Here is a 19,521-nt window from a genome sequence, read left to right on the forward strand (position 1 = left end):
ACATATTGAAGATAAAAGTGAGGGCAGGAAAGTGAAGACGGAAAGGTGAGGACGCAAATTGTGATTGGCCAGAATGAGATGATGTATGGTGATAAGAGCGCCCCTCACTTCATACGGGTGTGATTATTTAAATGTTCACTGCTTTAACCATTATTTTATACAAATAGCAGATAAGGTCATAGCGCGTCACTTTGTGCCGTGCTATGAGCTTGAAGATCTGCTATTTTTGAAAAATCTTGACAATTTGTGCAAATCTTTGCTACATATTAATTTAAAGCAAACATTTTTAACTAAAATCTTTGCTTCTGGGGCATTCCTGGAACAAAATATTTTGAGATGGGGTTCGGCAGCAAAATACATATGAATTTGGGTTTGAGCACCACTGTTATAGCAACATAGCTCACAAAACCTCGGATTTAGAAGACATTTGTAGAACCGGCAGCAACGTTATGTCACTTACGTGTATACTATACTAATTCTATAGCCCACTGCCTATACCTTGACGGCGTGCTCCATGCCGGTCCCCTTGTGTAGGCAGCGCTTGCAGATGGAGTACGAGCCGACGCCGATGTCCTCTTTGATCTCGTAGGCATCGCAGAACAGGGACGTGCTTCTGTGCAGTTGCTAAAATGCAGGTGGGAAATCCAGAGGATCTCATTAGAACTAATCATTACATGCCAAGTGTCTCAAGTTGTACAAAGTGGTCTATGTGAGAATGTGTGTGTGTGTGTGTGTGTGTGTGTGTGTGATCACAATAGGTGTGTTTATGTGTAAAGAGTGTCCCTGTGTGTGTGTGTGTGTGTGTGTGTGTGTGTGTGTGTGTGTGTGTGTGTGTGTACACACAATATTGTTGGGCATTGGTTGCGTCTCTTCTTCCGTAATGGCCACAAAACTGAACCCTCTGAACAGCTGATGGGCGTTGGCACTGGGGGGTACGCCAGGAGAGTCTGAGTCACACACACACACACACACACACACACACACACACACACACACACACACACACACACACACACACACACACACACAAATACATATTTATCTCACTGGTGATTTAAGATTTTAAGAGGACACGATTGTGACCACGGCTCAAGTTTCAACAAGTAATTTCCTTTACGGTACAGAGCGTATATGGTATCGAAGGGTCCATTCAACACACACCAGCTGCACCGACATAAACGCCCTTTAGAAACCTTTCATCTGATTAGGCACGGGGCAGCGTGCGCACGCCGCCCCGTGCCTAATCAAATAAAATGTTTCTAAAGGACGTTTCTGTGAGTGCTGCTGGTGGTGCCTCTGTGCATGCCTCTCACATCCATTTCATATGGATGCTTTTATCCAAAGTGCCTGGCTTCAAGTACCACGTGTATTTTTAGCTAGATGCAGGGAAGTGATCGTCAAAACCACAGAATCCTGGCTGCAGCCTGACGACAACTGATCCCGATTTGGGACAGTAATACATATCCCCACCGGTGACTGCCGACGTTCTTGACCGATGTCTCGTATACTAGGATATTTACCCCACATCACCCCCGGTCCACCAAGACCTTCACTGGCTCTACTCTCAGTCAAACACAGAATCTGACTTTATTTATAAGAATAGATCAGATGTCAGAATACTGATCACCACCTACAAGGCCCTCAACACTAGCCAGGCTCCTCTCTGACCTCCTCAAACAGCATGCCTTGCTGAAAAAAGTTGTCAAAAGTCATCCTTGGCAGTGGATGACTTTTGACAACTTGGCAGTGAACGCCATGTTCACTTGGCAGTGAACATGGCAGTGAATGAGTTTACTAAGACATTCTAATTATCCCAAGCCTAGTGGGGAACAGGTGCAGGACAAACAGAGAACGTTTCTAACCTTTGGGCGTTTTGGCCGTGAACTCCGGATCAAAGTAGAACGTGTCGTCCGGTCGTCCCGAGGCGGGTTTGAACGGGGGGTGGAGCTCCCGGCGGAACAGTTTCTACAGGGAGTGACGGAGGGAGGAGGAGGAGGAGGAGGAGAAATAAACACATAATAATAATAATAATAATAATAATATTGTCTGTCGGGTAGAAACCTCATTATGTCCAAAACTGTTGCTTTTCAGGATTCACGATTCAAAAGTAGCAGATCCACACGCTCAAGGTTTCGAGCTTGTGGATCTGCTACTTTTGATGATTTGTGTGCCGCTGTAGTATGATCAAGTAGGGCGCCTGACAGTGACGATGTGATATACAGTAATCACAGGCATGACCACCGTTGGTCAACAGCCTTTCCTTATGTTTTTTGTCTTTTCTCTAAACAAATGTGGATTATGGATTGTACCAGGTTACCTCTTTGTGGACTATATGGTTGAACGTGCTGCTGATATTCTCTTTGATATTTTTGCACCTAAACGTTGGATACCGTGTAACAGTATATACCTGGTGCTATGTTGACGCGCCCTATGTCTGACCTCATGTACAAACTGTACCGGTTGGATATCGTTGCTCTTATCTCCATATTCTAATTTGTTTTTTTGTTTCTTGTTTTTTGTAAACCGGGACCCTACTTGATCATAATACAGCAGCGTCACATAAAAGCTTCAAAAGTAGCGTTTCGAGTTCGTAGTAGACTTTTGCTGTTTTTGTTTGAATTCTGAAAAGCACCAGTTTTGGACATAGGAGCTTTCCACCCAACAGAGACGATATGCTATTATGTAGATATTCTTTGTTGATTTGTCTTTTTTCACCCCCTTGCCCCCCCCCCCCCCCCCTCCCCCCCTATCTTCTTCTTTTTCTCTTTTATGGAAATAACAAAGACGATGGCGCTTTGCACAAAAACCTAATTCCACCCCCCATTTTATTATAACTGTAAATGTAACAATAAAATCCGATCCTGAATTATTTTGACACCAGGTTGTACACAAGATGACAAGAGACAGATAAACAAGACAAAAACCAGGAACACTGAGCTGAGACAGACAGACGGACACAGGTTTCGCTGTGTCCGTCTGTCTGTCTCAGCTCAGTGTTCCTGTGGGACTGAAGACAAACGACGCAGGCACAGAGGTGGACGTACATTCCAGTCGATGGTGTTGTAGAAGTGATGTCTCTTGATCTCCTCCACTCCGTCTGGTCCGGCTCCTACACAGACACAACAGTACCTGATCAGTCAGTCAGTCTGCCCTCCCAAAATAATCGGAATTATTTTAACTGGGGGACCCCCCAAAATCATCATATTTGCGCCCGCAAATGCCGTTTGCCGTTCATGACGACCTTTGCTGCACGTCTCAAATAAATGAATCATCATATTTGAACTGAGGACCCCCCCCCCCACCCCCCCACCCTGACAAGCACTTTAAATTATATTTAGTTTAACTAGGTTCCACAGATAAATATTGTGAAAATAGCCGAACGACAAGCTCACAAACACTATTCAAACACATTCTATTGCTAGTTTGACCCCTTCAAATACACTTACCGGTATATTATTATTTTCACCCTACAACATGATTATCAGTTATTATTATTATATAAGGAGGAAAAATCTTTTCAAAAAAGCGTTCAGTATTTGTTAAAATGGCATTTGTATGTGGACACGCCCACCAGTTCATTAAGTTTGCCTGGTGGTTGGTGATGGGAACTGAACTGAATCCGCACACACAGTTGTTGTATGATAAAGGGTTAGGGGAGGGGATGATTTTTCATTGGCACGTTTGACTGTCAAGGTTTCAGCCTCCAGGTAGAAACCCTAAATACAAAGGGAAGACATCATTGCAAATAACAACCACACCAAGGGGTCTAATGAAGTACTGTCACCTTTAACACATTAAAATAACTAACCGAAAATAGACGTTCTACTGTACAAGCTTGGCAGGGTATAGTAATCAGTCCTGTCCGTCTGTATGTGTTTACTTGTTTGTTGGCAAGATAATTTTGTAAAGATTCAGAACGAATGGCTGGATCTTTACAAAACTTGGAGGGGATGATCAGTAGTCTGGCACCCGTGTGTGTGTGTGTGTGTCTTACCTAGTCTGTTTGAAGGGTTGCGCTTGAAAAGATTTCTCAGGAGGCTCTGGGCTTCTGAACTCAGGAACTGTGGCATCCCCAACTTAGCTCTGAAGGATGGATGAGCGCGCACGCACACGCACACGCACGCACACACACACACACACACACACACACACACACACACACACACACACACACACACACACACACACACACACAGAGATGGAAGGGTTATGGAGAAGAAAGTCATCAAATATCCATATTATATATCTCTGAACTCAATTGAAACTAGACTGCAATATTCTCACACACACACACACACACACACACACACACACACACACACACACACACACACACACAGGAAACCACATCAGCATTCAAGAGAAACAAGCTCAGCGTTTCTTAGAGAGAGAGAGAGAGAGAGAGAGAGAGTGAGAGAGAGAGAGAGAGAGTGACAGAGAGGAAGTGGGGGAAGTAGAGAAGAAGCCAGTTTAACATTTCTAAAAATCCATCTTCTGTCCAAGCTTTTTTTCTTCTTTTCTCGTTAAGTTTCTCTCCTCCCCTCTTGTTGTTCTCCTCATCTGCATATCGTCTGTCGGGTGGAAACCTCATATGTCCAAAACTGCTACTTTTCAGGATTCAATTACATTTGAGAATCAATTCTCTTCTGGGTTTATCCTCTGTCGTGTCTATCCTCTCATCCTCCGCCTCTTTTATCTCCTTTAATCTTAATACCGCTATTTGTCCTGGCTTAATGCATGTATGACAATGAGTCGGTCGGTGCTAGTAGCTAGTGCTGTCAAGATTACAAATTAAATTGACGATTAATTGTCACACTGCAAATTGTGTTTTTTGCATTGAACTTTACTATTTGTATTTCTGTTTGTTTTAAGGCACAAAGAAACAACATATTTAGTCATTTCGACAATCATTTTTAACATTATTTTCTTTTCAATTCTTTTTTACAAAATAGCGGAAATAGTTCATCTGCTATTTCTGCTCTTTTTGAAAATGTAGACATTTTTCAATGTGGAAATGATTGACGGTAATTATTACATAATAGGTGATTATGTAATTATTGTGACAGGCCTATAGTGCTAGCTTGCCACCACTGGTGTGTGAATGTGGGAAGTTAGTGGCACGTTGACCGTTCGCCACTTCACCTCCCAAAATGCAGTTCGTCATTATATCACACACACACACAAATAAAATGCATTGGCATTAATATAAATGCATGCACAGCACACACTCACTCTCTTTGACTTTCACTCATATGATGTCACACACTTATTGTGTGAACCGACGAAAAGGTTTAATCTGCAACACAATTATATACAATATGTAGTGAGGGTCTCTAGTTCCATCTCTCTCTCAGCTAAGGGGTCCATGGCCAAAATAACCTGTCTAACCTGGGCATGACACTGAACAAAAGGCAAGCATTTTTAGTTGGGCTTACAGCAACAAAAAGATGTACTGCTATGCGCTGGAAACAGCCCTACTCCCTTTCCTTTCAAGTGTGGGGAAGAAGGAGTGAAGGAGTCAACGATAGGGATGTGGAATTCGATCTCAACATACAGTACAAAAGCCTTTTAGAATGATCACCTTATTGACAATTTGTATCCCCTGGTGGACTCGTGACAGAGCATCGTGGTTATGCATGTGGAAAATCAATACAGGACAAAAAACACAAGGATAATCACAAGGATAATGTGACTCACTTAAGGATCATGGTCATGGTCTCTTTCCGGTCCTTCCCCTGGAATGGTAGAGTTCCTGTAAGCATCTCAAACTGAGAGAGAGGGAGGGAGGGAGGGGGTAAGGTAAGTGAAGTGGCACTGTGTGTGTGTGTGTGTGTGTGTGTGTACACTAAACAGTATGTGTAACGCGTACGACAAGACAAAATAACTTTCCTAAACGATTAGTTTTTAAATACTAATATTTCAAAAGATTTAAAGATCCTTGCGTATGGAGCTAAAACGTTCAGGAACTACCCCCCCCTGTTACATAAAGCTCTCACCATGAGGACGCCGTAGGACCACCAGTCTGCGCTGTGGGTGTGTCCTCGCCTGTTGACCACCTCCGGGGCCATGTACTCCACCGTGCCACAGAAGGAATAGGCCTTGTTCTCCTGGTCTATGGACTCCTTGCTCAGGCCAAAGTCTGCAACGCGCCATTTCATGCTCCATTAAAATATTTCCTTTGCACACCAGTGGTGTTCGTCGAATATAGCTGATGTACAGTACAAGCTCAAGAAGCAAGTGTAAATCAGGCTTTACACTCTCTCTCGCGCGCACACACACACACACACACACACACACACACACACACACACACACACACACACACACACACACACACACACACACACACACACACACACACACACACACACACACACACACACACACACACACACACACACACACACACACACACACACACACACACACACACACACACACAGTGTACTATTACCTACCAGTAAGCTTGATGTGGCCGTCCTCATCCAGTAGAATGCTGAAATGACACAAATGGGTTTGTGTGTTAGGGAAGAAGAAATGCATCCAGGCATTAATAACACCAGCCGACACACTGCAGGTGCTCTGGACTAAATGTCCCTAAATGTCCCTACGTTTAGGAGTGGAAATCTGTTCTTTTCGGTAACAAGCCTAAGGTATATCGTTGATTTGTTGCTGTCAGGTTTAAACTTTGTGTTTTTTTCGTAAATTAATGCGATACTTGATCATACTACAGCGTCACACAAAGCATCAAAAGTAGATATGCTACTTTTGAATTTGAATCCTGAAAAGTAAAAGTTTGGGACAGTGGTTCTCAAAATGGGGTCCTTGAGGGGGTTCCAAGGTGTCCCAAACTAAATTATTGAATATACATGACAGTCGGCATCAAAATCACTTCAAGTTCAACCATTTTAACCCTAAAAGACTGAAGACATTGCCTTGACTCTAATAAAATAAAAGTGGCAGTGTGCGGGCCTCCCTAAACCCTATACAAATCATTTTTGATATATATTTCAGAAACATTTTAACAACGTAGTGGTCCCTGGCACAAAACATTTTCAGATATGGTTCCGCAGGGGTTGACACGTGTGTGTGTGTGTGTGTGTGTGTGTGTGTGTGTGTGTGTGTGCATACTTCTCTGGTTTGAGGTCTCTGTAGATGATTCCAAGGCCATGCAGGTGATCGAGGGCCAGAGCCAGCTCTGCCAGATAGAACTTCACATCCTCCTCTGTAAACATCACCTAAACACACACATGTATTGCATGCATTACATATACATGTACATACATACCAGGGTTCCCACATGTTTCTAGCACACGCACACACACGTGCTAATGTATTATTAATACATTGTCATTTGTAACTGTCACATGTGGCGCTGCGACACGTGAGCTTAGATCAGCTATTTTTCAGTGCATGACACTGTTACGCAAATGGGTATTAATCACTCTATTCCAACCCCTAAACCTCACTTCTAAATGTCTAATCCTGACACTAATCTCAACCTGAATCTAGTTGCAAATTTATATATCTCTAAACAGCTTTTTTACCATAAAACAACCTTATCTTGTGAGAACCAGGAAAACAGTCCTCACAAGGTCTATTTCTCAAATTCTACTACATATGTGGGGACATTCCTCACAAGCATAATAAATGCACGCACACATGCGCACGCACACACACACACACACACACACACACACACACACACACACACACACACACACACACACACAGGGCTGATACCTCCTTGGAGAGACGGGTGAATAGGTCCCCCCCTCGTAGGAAGTCCAAGATCAGATAGAGCTTCCCCTCTGTCTGGAATGCTGGAGACAGAGACAGACAGAGAGACAGAGAGACAGACAGACGAGGAGGAAGAGAAATAAATAAAGCGGACATCGTAGCTCTCGTCCTAATGGGTTGTTGTGATTGGCCCGAGCGGCAGCGTTGCTGCAGAATTCCATAACAAGCAGCGTTGTGATTGGCCGAGGTGGGCGGTATGGCGCGCTGACTCACCGTAGTGCAGTTTGACGATGAAGGGGTGGTTGACCTCCACCAGAATGTCCCTCTCCATCTTGGTCCGCACACGGTCACGCACTGCAACACACACACACACACACACACACACACACACACACACACACACACACACACACACAGAGTTTGTTGATGTTTTCGGTGTCTAATTATGCCATAAGGCAGTGGTTCTCAAAGTGGTGACCCCCCTAGCGCTACACTCCAGGGTTCCAGGGAGTCCCCAGGACAATGTCTTAACATGGCTATATAAAGCTTACAGCGCGGCACGAACAACCTTGTACGTCCTCTATTTTTGAACATAAAATCAAATTCTTGAATATATATATATTTTTTTAACACAGTAAGGCCGTAAGGGGTGGGTCTGATGACAAGACACGCAAATGCATACATTCATTCATTCACAGGGGTGCAGACAGACAGACACAGACACAGACACACACACACACACACACACACACACACACACACACACACACACACACACACAGACACACGTCTTATAGAGACAAAACCGGCCCGAAATAACCCAAACCATATCAGTTTGCTCTGTCATTCCCTCCCTCATCACACCCCTCGTCTAGACTCGTCTCCTCTTCTCACCTCATCTGCCCTCTCCTCATCCCCCCCCCCCCCCCCCCTCCTCTCCGTTCAGCCCTTCTCAATCTCATCTCCATTTGGCAGGAGCGAGGCTCCCAGATGGTGATGGATGAGTAAGTGATTAAAGGGAAGAGGAGGAGGAGAAACAACAGACGGAGGGTGGGAATCTGTTCCAAATGAGACAGAGAGAGCGAGACAGACAGACAGACAGACAGACAGACAGACAGAAAGACGGGGAGGAGAGAAAGTGTGGTATAGACGGAGAGAGAGAGAGAGAGAGAGAGAGAGAGAGAGATAGAGAGGGGAGAGAAGTGAGGTACAGACAGAGAGAGAGAGAGAGAGAGAGAGAGAGGGAGAGAGAGAGGAGAGGAGAGAAGGTGAGGTACAGATGGAGAGAGACTGAATAAGCTAAGAGGGAGAAATTACAGGGCCAGAGATGCTGTTGCAGTTTGTCATGGTGACCACCAGAGGGAGCGTGCATATGAACTTCTCTTCAAACATTCCTCTGCCCTGTTGTTCTTCTCAGCTCATGTCTGCCCTCATATCAAGGTGGGACATTCCTCGTTGTGCTGTGATGACTCGCATTGCATTTCACCCTATATGGTGATTAGAGGAGTGAATTCTAGTTTTCATGTGTTCCATTTATCTTGAATTGACAATGTATTATATTCACACATTATGTTACATTGATGGCCGACTAGTCCTCAGCGTAGCACTATAGCCAGTGCAGCCTGAGCCTGTAGATCGGCTGGGTGTGTCAGTAGTTAATTACTACAACAGCTGTCATTGATTGTGATTCTGTCCTCTGTTGGTAAGGTATATAATTATGTAACATGCCTATTGCCTGTATTGTATCAGACCTGATGAAGACTAACTGCAGTGGCCCCGGGCCCTTTCCACCGGGGTTGAACCGGTTTGGTTCTTTTCTTCCCACCTAGTTGAGTGTTTCCACTGAAAACGTGTTGGTTTGGAACACTAAAAGTTGGTTCAGAACTGGAACCAAAGAAATATTAGTTATTTACTTGCCCTGAACTGAGAACCAATGTGGGCGTGTCACTATTGTACAGGTTGGAAGATGCAGATGTAACGTAAACAATGGCAAAAGCAAGTGAAAAATCATCATTAAAAAAAAAGAAAAGAAAAGTGCAACTCCTGCGGGCTCTAACCATTCATCTATGTGTCCCGCTCAATTATGCTTAAAACTGGTCTGGAAATGCAAGTTCACAGTCAGTTCCACGAAAGCACTAACGGAACGGAACCAGTTCTACAACTAGTTCTAGAAGTTATAGTTCTTTTGGTGGAAAAGGGTCCTGTGTGTGCATTTCCCTTGCTTCTCCGTGACTTGCATTGACAAAATGGAGGAGGGTAACACAATAATGGGTAACACAAGCTATAGGGTAAAAAGAAAATAACACACACACACACACACACACACACACACACACACACACACCTTTTAGCGTGGCTTTCTTAAGCACCTTCATGGCGTACAGCTGGCCTGCATCTGGCCCTGTGGTCTTCTTCACCAGAAACACCTACACACGCACACGTGCACATGCACACAGACCGAGAGAGAAAGTTAGTGTGTGTGTGTGTGTGTGTGTGTGTTAATTGTTTGCAGATGAGCTGTTCATCCATCCTGCTAATGTCCAGCAGAGATAAACAGGAGTGAATGGGGACATTAATCTGTGTAAATGCGTCATGACCCATTTCTTTTATTATGGTAATCTACACACATACACAAGCAGATTCTTTTTGTAAAGCGAGTTTGAGCACCAAGAAAATAAATACAGAAACTGGATGTTTTTATTATTATTATCATCTGCACCATGTCATAAGAACTCGGCAGTGCCACCATCTGTCAGCGACATACCAAAGACGTTTTTTGAATAAAAGGTTTGCCTGAGCGCAATCCCTCTCTCTGTGAGCGACTAACAAACACTACCAGATGACAATGAATTAATGCAGTGTGTGTCGCCAGAAACTGTGAAATATCTGAAACAAATTAAGTCAAAGCAGATTGGATGATCTGTGGTTAAAAAAGAAAACTAGAAAATCACCGTTACAGCACTGTATACAGTTCAGAACTCAAGAGCTCCATCCGTAAGCCTATAAGCCGAAAAAATAGCAGATCTACGAGCTCACTTAGATCAGCAATTCCCCAGTGCATGACACCAAGCATAAATCATGTTTAACTCTAATTTACAGTAACCTGTAAATGTCTTGTCCTAACCCTAACCCCACTTTTCCTAATTGCAAACGTTTTCCAACTATAAAATAAATTCTCACGATGTCTTGTTTCTCTACTATAGAAGTATAGTAATACACACACGCAGTAACACACCTTGCCAAAGGAGCCCTGGCCCAGTACTTTGCGGAGTTCAAACTGTCGTGGGTCGGCCTTTTCGGATCCCTCCTTCACAAGATGAGTTATGTTGATTTCCTTTACCATGACATCGTCCTGCAACACACACACACAGGCACACTGGTAAACACACAGAGGAAATACAATACGTTGGATTTGTTTAATTTAGGGCTGGGAGGCCTGGGACCATAAGCATTTCATGGTTTCAAGAATGGCTACCTTGCTACATCATACATTAAGCCAGCCAAAAAATGTTAATAAAAGAGACAAGGACAGGCCCAGGCTGGCCTAGCGGTCCGGGCACCTAGGCTGCTAATCCAGCCTGATCTGCAGGTTCGACTCCCGATTCCAACGACCATTGCTGCGTGTCACTCCCCATTTCTCTCCCCCCATTTCCTGTCAGCTTACTGTATTCTATTAGATAAAGGCACAAAAAGGCCCAAAAATATCTTTACAAAAACAAAAAAACAGACAGATACAGAGGTCTATCTATTGGCAAAAGGGACACAGACAGACGGGTACAACGGGTACTCTGACAAAGCCCCTGACTCGACACCATTGGTCGGATCGGCTTATTAAGTGGTCAAGCACATTTTTAAGTGGTCAAGCGCATTTGTGGGCCAATTCCACGAGGAGGGAGCTTCATTAGTGAACCCACAAGCCACAACTTGGTTCCGGTCCAGGCCCTGCATGGCTACTCTAGACTCAGAGCACTGTTTCCTAAACACTGGCTCTGGATTGGGAAAACATTTTTTTGGGTCTCGAGAAAATACCCCTGTATTTTTTGTTTCCTACATTTCATTTTTAATTACCAGTATTATTATTTCAAAACATGGGAAAGGAAAAAAAATTAATGATTTTTCAAAATTATTTCACGAATAAATGTAAAAAATAAAAATCTAAAAACTAATAACCGATCCGATAAAAAAAATCTTTTGAGTCTGGAGTTAATAAGTCTTGGAACCAGTCAGTGCTATAGAGGCTGCATATGCGGTTGGGGCGCTGCAATGGTATTACTCCCCCACACAAATGGCAAATGGAGTAGCCTGTCGTCTCCAAATCTCCAAAGTGAAAAAAATAAAATAATAATAATAATAATAATCCTATCACACAAAGACACTACTTGAACCCGATAGCATCATCCCTATTCTTTTTCTGATCAAGGTATTTTTAATGGTTTTACATAACATCCAAAAACCCACCCACCTTTGTAAAGATTACAAAGGAAAAGAAAGAAATACAAACATATACAAGAAAAGAAAAATAGATTGCACTGCACTAGAGGGTTCACTACAGTTTCTGCTTCCATGTTCGCCACAATAAAATGAAACGTTGGCAGGCTGTATAGAAGTTCGATATGGATCTCTATTCTGAGGAGAACTTTAGCCAAAAATAGCAGATCTACAAGCTTACAATGCCTTGCAGGAGGTTTGGTTTGTAGAGGGGGAAAAATGCATAAAGTACAGAGTCAAAGGTCAAGTATACCAATACCGTCAACCGTCAAGTATTGACGGTTAAATTAAGTGGTTAAATTAAATGTCTGAAAATAAATCCAACATGCTCTGATGACAGTGCTGTAAAACAAGTCTATAAAGCCATCTATGAAATGTATGAAAAGGTTTATTCCGCAACACAGTTTTATACAATATGTACTTAAGTAGTGGGGATCCCTGCTTCATCTCTCTCTCTCAGATAAGGGGGTCCTTGCCACCAAACGCAATAATACATTTTAATTTGGGGATCCTTGACATGAAAATGTTTTGACAACCACTGGTTTAAACGGCATTAGGAAGCAAGACCAAATAAGCAAATACAAATTTAAAAAGCAACCAACAACTACCACTATTTACAAGAAAAACAAACCCAAAGTGGCTTATAATAATTAGACCTGGCAACACTGAACACTGCCATTGCTGTGCTCCTTCCCACTCCCAGGTGTTATGCATGATCATTAATCAATGAGTTTTGTATATATTTTCTCTTTTTTTCTGTCCTTGTAATATTTGCCTGATGAAGACCTAGTCGGTCGAAACGTTGCAATTTGTTGCCTTAAAATAAAGTAAGTCTCGGAGCTCTACTAACTGGTGTGCGGATGTGCTTCCTCTTCCTTGATGTTAACACTGATCACTGCCCATGAACCTATTACAGCCTGAAATGAAAGCACACCGAGTGGGTGAAAATGAACACTGTGAACACTGTGTGGCTCTGTGAGTGACTAATGATATTGCTGCTGTACGTCAGCCAGGCAGAAACCTCTATCTCTACCATACTTTAACTTTTAACTTTTTTTCTTTCTTGTTTTCGTAGATCAATGCCCTGCTTGATCATACACATGATTTTTGAGCTTGTACAGTAGGTCTGCTCCTTTTTAATTTGAATCCTGAAACTAGACGATATCACACTTACACAATACTGTGTGTGTGTGTGTGTGTGTGTGTGTGTGTGTGTGTGTGCGCGCGCGCGTGCGTGCGTGCGTGTGTGTGAGAGAGAGTTCTGTTCCTGTGTGCGTATCCGTCTCTGTGCGATTGTGCGTATAGTACAACATTCATCTTTCTCTGGCTCTGCTCTCTAGCTCATATATTGCCTCATATATTGCCTCATATATTGCGGCTGTTGTTGCAGAGCATTGTTGGTAGAAGTCACAAGTAATAAACTCTCTCATTATGTCTCTCCTCCGCTTGCCTCCAGCATGGTTCTCTCTCTCTCTCTCTCTCTCTCACTTGCATTTTGTGTTCACTCACGCACACACCATCTTTTCTCCACTGTTGTTTTTCTTTGATCTCATCAATGGCAGTGTGCGTGTTGTGCACCTACATATTCTCACAGCTCCTTTCTAATTTACACCCTGCCTCCTCCTTACACCCTGCCTCCTCCTCTCTTCTTCTCCTCCGCCACCCTCTTACATTTTCACTTTTTCAGCTCTGTGCTCTAGGGAGCTGCAACTGTCAACTGTCTTCTAAATCCAGTGTTCCGCAAAGTGAGTAAGTGACCCAGGGGTCCTTGAAGGTAGGATGTTCCAGGGGGTCCCCAGCTAAATGTGTCAATACAGCATCACAATCATTTTAACCACTTTATCCATTTATACGTTGGCTATTGAGAAATAGCAGATGTACAAGTTCACATGCAGTGCATCACTTCATGTATTTGGAGCATCACTTCGTGCCACACTGCGAGCTTGTACATCTGCTATTTTTTATTTTTTAATAATTTTACAGAAATTGGCACACTTACTACTTAGGGATTGCTCTTTTGATAAAAACCATTGTGCCAAATAAAAATTCAAGATGAATGAATGAATATAAAGTAATATTGCATTTTGCAATAAAGTCCCATATAGACCTGTCCTATTTGAATGATCTTGGTGTCAAATCATACATTTTTCACTATGTAGAATCCAAATTTGGACCCATGGACTTAATCAATGGCTTCATCAGTTCCGGAATCCTAATATTCTGCTAAATTAGAGGTTTGTGTTATGTCTGACTCGGGTAGCGCTTAGCCACATGTTTTGGTCGTGTCCCAGATTGACTGCATTTTGGACAGAGATATTTAATACCTTCTCGTATATTTGTAACTCAACTATAGATCCCAATCCAATAACGGCGCTGTTTGGTGCCCCTCTAGAGAGAATACAAATACCAACTCATCAGGCTGAAGCTATAGCGTTCTCCTCTTTACTTGCCAGACGCCTGATACTATTTAATTGGAAAAAAGCAGCGCCGCCATCTCACAAGCATTGGGTGGAGGATGTTAAGTCACATCTCAAACTCGAAGAACTTAAATATACAATCAGGGGCTCCACTCAGAAATATACCAGAGTTTGGCAACCGTTTGCGGGAGTATATTCTACGTATTCATTGGCCATCTCCCCCCCCCCCCCCCATTTGTTTTGTATTTATTTTTTGTATTTTATTTCAGTTATAGTTGATTTCATTAATATACAATTTGTGGTTTTTACATTGTATTTCAGACTTTTATATTTTATACATGAATGTTGAGTACTGGTGTTGTTGGTTTGTGCTGTATCTGTTCTGTAATTGTCATGCATCTGTTGTAACTTGTCTGTCCTGTCTTACGTACAAACTTCAATACAAATACTTGAATAATAATGATAATGTCTGACTCGGGTAAAATGGATGGTAGTGTATACCTTTTTTTAGTATGTGTGTGTGTGTGTGTGTGTTTGGGGGGTGGGGGGGGGGCGGTAATGTAGTAGCCAGGGCACACCGCTGCTGTGAAACTCAGCATAGGGTTCAGTATCAGCTGAGTAATTAGTTTGGTGTAGGTAAATAATAACGTCAGTGTCCCAAATGTTGTCAAATAAGCCTCGCATCAGTTAGCTGGTGTAGATTACATGTAGTTTACCATGTATGATGTTCAGTTAGACAGCCGTGACTGAATTGACAGGGTATGCCAGCGGCGCGGGAGAGCCGAGCCAAGGGTAAGGCCGGGGGCTATACATGACTTATACATGTAAGCTGAAGTTGTTTTTGTTCACTCAAGAGATGTGAAGGAGATGCATATCCCATTATAATGTATACTTACTTTATTATCAATGTTGAAGATTTGACTGTACTGTGGAGCTAGCTATCAAATGTATAGTAGACGGATCATGAGTTGTTTTGTGTCGTATTGTTGTGTTGGATGAATGTTGTATGTAAATGTATGTAATAATATGGAGGAAATGTTGTAATGATGATATGTTTAAGACCCCAGGAAGAATAGCTGCAGTGATTCACAGTAAGCTAATGGGGATCTAATAAATAAATCAAATCAAATCCATGACTCATTCATGGACTTACCCAGATGGTGTACAGATGGCACAGGACTTAAATGATACTGGATGAACGATGGGGCTAGGTGTAGACTGTAGATAATATATCTTATTGTCGAATCTAATCGTATCCCATAGTACCTTATTGTGAATGATGGCGGTAAAAGGATATAACCCCTCTGCCTTGATTCACTGAACACTGACTGAAGATCCAGGACCGCCTAAATTCAAGACTGACCGGAGCAGAAAAGAGAAGAACAGTATGGACTATGGAGCTCTCCATCACCACATGCACGACAATCACAACAACAACTAATATTCCCCTGGTGGTGGCATTGACATTTTAATCACTTTATCCGTTTATACATTAGCTAAGTATTCATAGGATTCTCTCTAATCCCAAATCTCCCCCTCCCTCCCTGGTTTCTAACTTTGGCTATATCTTCACTTCTCATCTCTCCATCATTTTTACCTCTCCCCTCTACCACCCCCCTCTATGCACAGTGCACACACACACACACACACGCACGCACGCACGCACGCACACACGCACACACGCACACACGCACACACACACACACACACACACACACACACACACACACACACACACACACAATCTGCTCATTTCACATTGTGTGTCATTGACATCCAGAAATGGAACAGCACTCTTCCCATATGCAAATTACATCCCCAGTGGCAGTAATGAGCTTCAGCTGCACTTCAGACTGCACTGCATAATAGGCCTAGTTTGTTCTCCATTTATATCAGTGGTAAACTTGTACAAACGGTTTGACATTTCAAGGATCGCCATGAAGGTCCTTTTTACACACATGGCCGGGGATGCGATGCAAACTAACAAACATGGAAATGGCAATGTGATTATTTCTCGTCTACGGTTCCATTTCATTTCCACACCCCAGTGTGTGTGTGTGTCTGAATTAGATGTAGTCTGACAGAGAATCAGAGTGCCAGGATGCGCGCACACACACACACACACACACACACACACACACACACACACACACACACACACACACACACACACACACACACACACACACACACACACACACACACACACACACACACACACACGCGGTAACAGCTGGACCGAACTGCTCCCGTGTATGTGGGAAGAAAGCGTCGAAGAAACACATGCTCAAACTGAACCTTGTGCCTTTCCTTGCATGGAAGTCACAGAGAAAAGCAGAGATCATGATAGTACGTACACACACACACGCACGCACGGCGTGCGCGGAACATGTGGAAAAACAAAAAATACTCAAGTAACTTGGAATGTACAATCATGTCAAGACGGTGGTGTACTTGTTTGTCTTACTTTTTCTTTTTACCAGCTGTGAAGCAGGCTGGTCTACTTTCTATCAGGTTGGTAGTGGCAACTTATCATTTCATTGGCTGCCGTAGTCACCTATCTTTCGGATTGGGTGCCTCGTCTCTAGGGAACCAGACACATTTTGCCTCTAGCCGACCTCTCTGCCAATGAGATAGATTTGCTTTGCAGCCAGCAAGTTGCAACAACAACCCACTAGTTCTTTCACCAACATTTATGCAGATATAATAACGCAGCTGATAATTATGACTATGTCATCAATTTTTTTTTTTCTTTCTGTTTGTTTAACCTAATGTCTGTTTGCATTGTATTGTAAAATGGGTGCGTTCTTTATGCACTGTGTATATTGCAACTGAACAAATGTGAAATCTCAATAAAAAAAAAACAGTATATACATTTGGGCCATTTGAAAATAGCCAATCTACAAGTTTAGAACGCATTGTGAGAGAAAATATATGATGAAAAGGATATGTGAGTCCTTTTTCCACCACAGAGTAGTATTCAGAAGCAGAACAGCAGGCACTCGACTGTATAATCACACTCCGAAACACAGGAGCCAATTTTACCCTAATCACTCTACCATCTGATTTAATCAAACACACATGGAAAGGATACCAAAATGAATTACATGACATTATTACACCATTCCGTCACAGACGGACCAGACAGAAGATCCACTAGACGTATAAGTGGAATGTTATCCAATTAACATATTAGGCAATGGAGTAAGCCGACTAGTCTATGTCAATGCGAATTGAACCTGCAATGAACCTGCAAAAAACACTGTCTCAGTGACAGTGTCTATGAGAATGATCTCACACATCAGTGAGCCTAGCTTACATTTCCATGTAGCTTTCAGGTAGTTTTGCTGCTACTACAACACGAGTTTTGAGGGTTTTTGAGGATCCAATCACTCAATAGCATCCCAGGCTGAAAGTCATGATGCTCTAATGGTTCAGGAAACACCTAATGAATGAGAGCTTGTGCTCTGGCACAGGAAATATCCTCTCAAACATCAAAATGCGTAAGAATGAAGTCACCATAATGGACATTTAATATTATATGTCCATTATGGATTTATAGGACCTATAGCACATAACAATGGACATCATTTTGTACAACAGCACACAATGAATGGACAGCAAGCTCAAAGTCAAACGTTTTCATTTCATTGAAATGAAAGATTTCAAGGACCACCAAAATTATTTCCAATTTTGAGCCTCAAATATTCACTATACACTCACTATACACTCACTGATGCCACAGTCGGTAGTGTACAAGCTAATGTTAGCACACGTCAGCGTTGGAAAACGGCCAGGGGTCACGGTAACCAAACCCCCTCTCCACTAACTTCACAACCATCTCAACGCTCGCCCACACACAAACTGTACACTGTAAACGTCCTGGGTGTTAATTTAACTCAGTGTCTATTTAACTTAGCACTGGAAACAACTGGGCCGGGGGTCGTGGTGGTAACTCGAACCCCCAGCGGCTAACGTCCCAACTATCTCAGCACTCCACACACACAGCCACCCAGGCAACACACTGTACACAATGCTAATTTAACTGTCAGGGTTCAATGTCTTTCTTCCAGGAAATAAAACGTCTGGGTTTCCGAGGCTCAATTTGAACAGTCAGGATTTCAATGTGTTATATATTCACACAGTTTCTCTCAACTCCTTTCCAGAACTTGGATTTGAGGGATGCCTCCAAAAGTAAAGTAGATTATCCACACCTAACATTAGTTCCTATTGTATGTATTGATTATTACAAAGATAATTGATTTTAATAAATAATTGATTTTCAAAAATACCCAAATCAGTCAATGTTGTCTAAATTGTAAATTGTATAGGTGTATCAGGTCTAAATGGGTATATAAAAGAGAATACAAATAAAACAATTTTTCAAAAGTTGATTCTCGATTATTAGATTATTAGTATTCAAAAGTACGCAAAATTTGTTAATACAGCATCGCGATCATTTTAACCACATTATCTATATTGTATATGTTGGCTAGTCAAAATGAGCAGATATACAAGTTCACATTGTATCACTTAGTTCCGCAGTGCAAGCTTGCAGATCTTCTATTTTTGAACAAAAAATATATTGAGAGTATAGGAACATTCAACATTATGAGTAATTGTGATTTCTTTAAAACCCACACAAATCTTCTCTTCTGGCAGTCCCCTGGCACAAATAAAATAAAAAGTTGCTTAACCCATCTTGGGGCGGGAACCCCTTTTGGTGTTAGCAAAAATTTTGAAAAATCGAAGAACCACTGACATAGAAACATAGCTTTTTCAGAAAACTGTCAGGATGTAGAAGACATTTTTAGAATCTGATCTCAGGTCAAAATGGGAAAAAAAGTAGGACTATAATAATGTGTACTGGTATCAT

The 19,521-nt window shown here is 42.4% G+C and overlaps 1 protein-coding gene across 1 annotated transcript in view; it reads right to left on the reverse strand.

Annotated features, from left to right (window-relative positions):
- Nucleotides 1-19,521, reverse strand: part of rps6ka3b (ribosomal protein S6 kinase, polypeptide 3b) — a 49,978-nt gene that overhangs the window by 4,253 nt on the left and 26,204 nt on the right. Inside the window, exons 3-15 of the mRNA XM_080793742.1 lie at nucleotides 10,976-11,092; nucleotides 10,085-10,166; nucleotides 8,014-8,094; nucleotides 7,744-7,823; nucleotides 7,132-7,238; nucleotides 6,459-6,496; nucleotides 5,997-6,139; nucleotides 5,698-5,768; nucleotides 3,995-4,083; nucleotides 3,045-3,109; nucleotides 1,863-1,965; nucleotides 844-947; nucleotides 499-624 (exon numbers count right to left, since the gene is read on the reverse strand). Coding sequence (XP_080649868.1) covers nucleotides 499-624; nucleotides 844-947; nucleotides 1,863-1,965; nucleotides 3,045-3,109; nucleotides 3,995-4,083; nucleotides 5,698-5,768; nucleotides 5,997-6,139; nucleotides 6,459-6,496; nucleotides 7,132-7,238; nucleotides 7,744-7,823; nucleotides 8,014-8,094; nucleotides 10,085-10,166; nucleotides 10,976-11,092 — 1,206 coding nt within the window. The remainder of the gene's footprint in view (nucleotides 1-498; nucleotides 625-843; nucleotides 948-1,862; nucleotides 1,966-3,044; nucleotides 3,110-3,994; nucleotides 4,084-5,697; nucleotides 5,769-5,996; nucleotides 6,140-6,458; nucleotides 6,497-7,131; nucleotides 7,239-7,743; nucleotides 7,824-8,013; nucleotides 8,095-10,084; nucleotides 10,167-10,975; nucleotides 11,093-19,521) is intronic.

The sequence above is a fragment of the Protomyctophum bolini genome, assembly GCF_963924005.1.
Source record: "Protomyctophum bolini genome assembly, chromosome: 21".
In the NCBI taxonomy this organism is placed as follows: domain Eukaryota; kingdom Metazoa; phylum Chordata; class Actinopteri; order Myctophiformes; family Myctophidae; genus Protomyctophum; species Protomyctophum bolini.